A 5,032-nucleotide genomic window follows, 5' to 3' on the forward strand; every position below is an offset into this window, starting at 1 on the left:
TCCTGGAGCTCCCGGCGGCCCGGCCCGCGCCCTTCCCTCGGCCAGTCCGCCCGTGCCCGGCCGTTCCGGCTCTGACCTCCTGCACGCGAGGGAGGCTGCCGGCGCTCTCGGAAGTTACTCAGGAAACCTGCTTTAAAAAAAAAAAAAAAAAAAAAAAATCAGCCTCTTGGTTTCCATGGAAGGCGGCTGCTGCAGTTGGGAAAAACGGCCTTGAAATAATGTTATGAGCCTTGGTGACTGCTACAGAGCGCTTGGTGGCTCCACTTCAGTCTTCATGCAGAGACTCTTGCGCCAGGCACTGGACAGGAGGCACCTGGGGGATACCGAAGGCTCTCGGGTCCATCCTCCTTCACGAGCACCTCTTCCTTTCACCGCTTCTCCTTTCTCTGCCTCTTTGCCCCATGGTTTTGCTAAGGTTTTTGCATCGTGGTCTGTTGGTTCTGGCTGGCAAACAGGTACGATGCCATGCTTACGTTCTGTTTCTTGCGAGATGTCCCATGCAGCAAAAAAATCACTTTTGTGCAGAAATCAAGTGTTGGCTGTTATTTCAGAAAACAGCTATAAAAGGGACATGCCTCTTCCACAGTGGTAGTTGTGCTGCAGCATCATGTTTCCTTCCTCTTCCTCTCTGGTTAGTCAGCATAAGAAGTCGGCTCCTTAAACTATCAATAATAGTCATGTGGTTTTCTTCCAGGCAAGATTTTAATCTCACTACTCATAGTTTAGCTCCAGAAAACAGTGGAAACTTTGATTTGACCCTTTAGTCTAGCATCTTTAAAGAGTCCTCCACTTATGAAGTTAGATCAGATAGATATTTCAGTAGTTATGCGGTTTTGCCCATGGTTTGGACCACCACAAGGTCACTGCACATTCTCAGCGTCACAATGAGAAAGGTTTATCTGTGCCATCAAAACGGTGTTTTAATTCTGTAACATCTTCCCTCGGTTTGAATTTTTGAGAGGTAAGGAATATTTAGCCTCTTCTTGGATTGCAAAGGTAATCTGTATTTTCTTTGTAGCATTTCACCCTCTGAAGTATCGCTCCTTCATCAAGAGCATAATAACTGTTTTCATCTTTCTTGCCTAGGAAAAAATGTTCCCTGGAGGCTATTGACCTCAGACTTCCCAAAGACCTACTTTACTCGGTAAGTGTCATCATTTGTCAGTCCCTAAAGTATTTTCAGGGAAGGAAAGGATACTCTTTCCAATTAACCTGTTCTTTTCTCCAGTTTTTTTTTGGGGGGGGTGAGGGGGGAATTGTCTTTAATGAAAAGCTACCAAGACTGTAGAGATCTCTTTCTTCAAGGGGCGTGTGTGTGCGTACCTACATACAAATATACTGTGTGTGACTCAGAGTGAGTGAGTGTTTCATGGATATTGGTGACTGCATGGCTGAATAACAGTACCAATGACGCTAGCTGTAGTTTTGCCTGTAGCAACTGATGTGACTTGTGGATGTTATGTAATGAGAGGAATATTGTTGGTAGGTCCAAGTAGTTACATAGTAACAATGATACTATTAATACTCTTGTATGGGCCCCCCAGTGAGACTCCCTCCAAACAGTAATCCTTTGTTTCAGTCATCCCACAAAATGTATTTTGTCACGTAAAACGTTACTTTTATTTTAGCCATTGCTCTCTTACTCCTTGTGCTGTTCAAAAGTTGTCCTTCCTTCAATTTCTCTCTCAATATTTACAAAATGTAATAAAAACTGAAGTCTAATATGGAAGCTTACTGACCTACTGAAATGTGTAATGTCCCATTTATGTAAGCCTCTAGGCCTTTTCTAGAGATTCATTTCCTTCCATGAATGGTAGGGGTGTACCAATAAAGATTATTTGGGCCGATACCGATGGCCGATTATTGACCAGCCATATCAGCCAATACTGAGCCAATTCCCGATATGCAGCACAGCAACTTGAAGAGCAACGTCTGGGTGGCAAGTCTGTGGGGGGGAAGGGTGTGAGGGGGGGAGCAGATCGAGGCCTTTGCGGTAAGGGAGGGAGGAAGTGGGGCTGGGGCAGGGGCAGGTGCTGCCTGGGTGGGCTGGAGCACAGAACAGAGCCAGTGGCTCATCCAGAGGGTGGGGAAGGCTCCCGCCACTGCATGCACACGAGGAGAGGCTTGGGGGGCATGTGCCCCCCGATCTGTCCGTAGGGTGAGGGCAGGCTGCTGCTGTGCACTTGTGCTCGGAGGCTGTGCTGGGCTCTTCCCAGTGCCTGCGCTTTGGGTGGGCAATGGCAATGCTGGGAGGAGGGCTGTGGAAGGGCGGGGGCTAGAGCCACTGTAATAGACCCCCTCCCAGCGCTGCTGCTGTCCAGCCCCCCAGGTCAAAGCACAGCCCCCCCAAGCATAGCCACTGGGAAGAGCATGGTGCAGCCTCCAAGCGTGTAGTGGCAGCTTGCCCCTTCCCTACGCACAGATCTGAGGGGCACATGCCTGTCCCGGGGTGCACACAGTGGTGGGAGCCGCTCCCCTCCCCGCCCCCTGTGATGAGCCACCAGCTCAATCCTACACCCCACCCTACCCCAGGTGGGCAGTGCCTGCTCCAGCCCCACTCTCCCTCACCATGAGGGGTCTCAATCTGTCCCTGCACAGACTTACTGGCCAGATGCTGCACTCCTGGCTGCGTATATGCTGCGGCTGCATGCATGCTTTCAGCCTTTGTTGGCGACATTATCAATTACGTCAGCCAAAAAGGCCAATTGCCAATAATGTCAATTTTAGTTTTGTTGGTGCCAATACAATACGAGCTGATGTATTGGTGCACCTCTAATGATTGGGATCTGACAATATTTCAGATCCCAAAAATCACGTCCTGCCATGCTACAAGTGATATGTGATTTTGGGGATCTGCGATAAAATTTGTCAGATCCCAATCACATGTCCGCCGGGACATACAGCTTGCTGTACCTGCCCCCCTTGGCAAGTGGAACTAGGAATCAAGGAGCTCCCTGATTCTTAGCTGGGAGCTTCCTGATCCACAGCTGCCCTTATCACACATCTTGAAATAATGCGCTGGCAGCACATGTACTGGTGACAGCTTGAAGAGGTATGGATGGGGGATGTCCCCATGTGGGAGGAACCAATAGGTTATCCCCCACAGGAGGACAGTTAAAGTCCCACTTTAGCCTAGTATTGGGATGCACAGTGTGGCTTTAAATATCTTTGTGTGGGAGGAACTGATGGGTTCCCCTTCCTCATGCTGGCAGGCTTAAAATCCTGCTGTTTAGCCAGCCACAGAGATGTTCCATGTTAAAAGTAGAACATATTTGTTGTTCATTTTCCATTTTTATAATGGAATAACTTGCCTGAATGTCTGAAATGTTTCAAGAAAAGTTGTAGGCTGCTCACTTTTAACCTGCAATAAATGTCTGGAGGGGGCCATAGTCACAAAATCAACAAAAGCCCTATTGGCTACTGGAGGCAACCCCTGTAAACAAATCTCCATTCTATGAGGATGCCATCTGCTAGATGGCTTGCTTCTGGCACTTGCACATGCCTGCACTGCAATAAGGGCATGGTTACAGTGACAGTATAGCAGCACAAGGTGACATCCTGAATATGTACATCAGGTCTAAGGTTGGCTTGTACAGCCCATGCTGAAGTTCACATTCCTATATCTTCATTCTTATCATTACAACGAACTTGGGTGTGCTTTCAACTCTTAAAAAACAAGGTTTTTCTAGTAATACTGGTTATTGGACCAACTGTGTAGTTAGGAGAGAATTTTTGTTCTAAAAGGCTATGGTAGAAGGTGAATCAGGTTTATTAGGCATCTTTTTGGCATATTATAAAATACTGGAAAGAAGTCACAGAGTGTGTCTCTGCAACCTTCTGATATTAGGTTCCTACAAGGCTTAATATTTTAAAATTTCCCATTTAAAAAAATCCTCTGTCATGCAGTCTTAATACAGTCCATGAAAAAACATTTTCAGTCACTCATTCTTGTCAGATGAAGTCTTCTAAGTGGAGGATAATTCTTCTGTTAACTGTAATGTCACCTGATAAAGTCAGTAAATTTCAGGTTTTCATAACTGATGAATGATTTTACTAGTTAAAATAATAGGTGGTGCTAGAGCAGGGGTGGGCAAAATACAGCCTACAGGCTGGATCCAGCCTGTGGGCAGGTGCCTGCCAATTGATTGTATCTGGCCTGGGGCAGCCCATGCAGTGCTCGTGCCCATGCTCCCTGATGGCCTCAACCCTGGTCAGTGTGCACAGCTTCCCAGCAGGGCTGTTTCTGGTACTGCTGCAGCTGCCCAGCTCCCCATGTCTCCAGCGGCTCCTCCTGCCCCTGCTGTGCCATTCTGGGCAGCAGGTAGTGCTGGGAAATGTTAGCATTCACCATGGAGACATGTGGTGGGAATCACAGAACCAGCCAGGCAAGGCAGGGAAGCTGCAGCCAGGTGACTCTTGCCCCAGTGCACAGGGTCCAGCTCCTGGTCACCTTCTACCAACTCTGCCTGCCCGATGCCATGAGCAGCCACTTGCAGGTGGAAGGCAGCTGGGAGCTGGAGCCTCATGTGCTGGGCAGGAACTGCCCAGCCTCAGATACCAACCCCCCACCCGGCCATCTGATTGAGTGCATGGTGCCCAGCATGCATCCCTGTGGCTGCCACCACCACTTCCCAGTGCTACCTGCTGCCCAAAGTGGCACAGTAGGGGCAGGAGGAGGAGTTGCTGGAGGCAGAGGGATGCCGAGCAGTACCTGGGCAGATGCAGCTGCACCAGGAACAGCCTCATCCAAAAACTGTGCACTCTGGCCAGGGGCGGGAGCCCAGCACAGGCTGCCCTAGGTGGGAGTTGGGGAGCTCGGCCCCATGCAGAGCACTGTATGGGCAGCTGTGGGCCAGAAAGGGGTGAAGGTGGACCACACCTGCACCTGTATCACCTAAGTGAGCTCTGCTGCACACACCCCCTGCCACCCCATCCCTCCCCCGACCCCCAGCTAGCTCCCAGGACCTAGTGTGTGGGCAGTGCCCCCACACATGTGCACCCCCCCTACACACACAACCCCCCCTGGAGCCTG

General features: G+C 49.7%; 1 protein-coding gene across 4 annotated transcripts in view; it reads left to right on the forward strand.

Moving 5' to 3' along the window:
* Window positions 1–25: 25 nt before the first annotated feature.
* LOC109297403 (E3 ubiquitin-protein ligase RNF170-like) overlaps window positions 26–5,032 on the forward strand; it is a 43,933-nt gene continuing 38,926 nt past the window's right edge. For 2 of the 4 annotated variants that reach the window (XM_019517131.1, XM_019517132.1), the window contains exons 1-2: window positions 255–337; window positions 1,087–1,144. Coding sequence is in view for 2 of the 4 variants with exons in the window: in XM_019517129.1 (XP_019372674.1) it covers window positions 224–455; window positions 1,087–1,144 (290 nt within the window). In the remaining 2 variants the exon portion in view is untranslated. Of the gene's footprint in view, window positions 456–1,086; window positions 1,145–5,032 lie in introns of all 4 variants that reach the window. The other 2 variants (XM_019517129.1, XM_019517130.1) reach the window with 2 other exon arrangements.

Source organism: Gavialis gangeticus, unplaced genomic scaffold (assembly GCF_001723915.1).
Source record: "Gavialis gangeticus isolate Ggan-Ray unplaced genomic scaffold, GavGan_comp1, whole genome shotgun sequence".
Lineage (NCBI taxonomy): Eukaryota > Metazoa > Chordata > Crocodylia > Gavialidae > Gavialis > Gavialis gangeticus.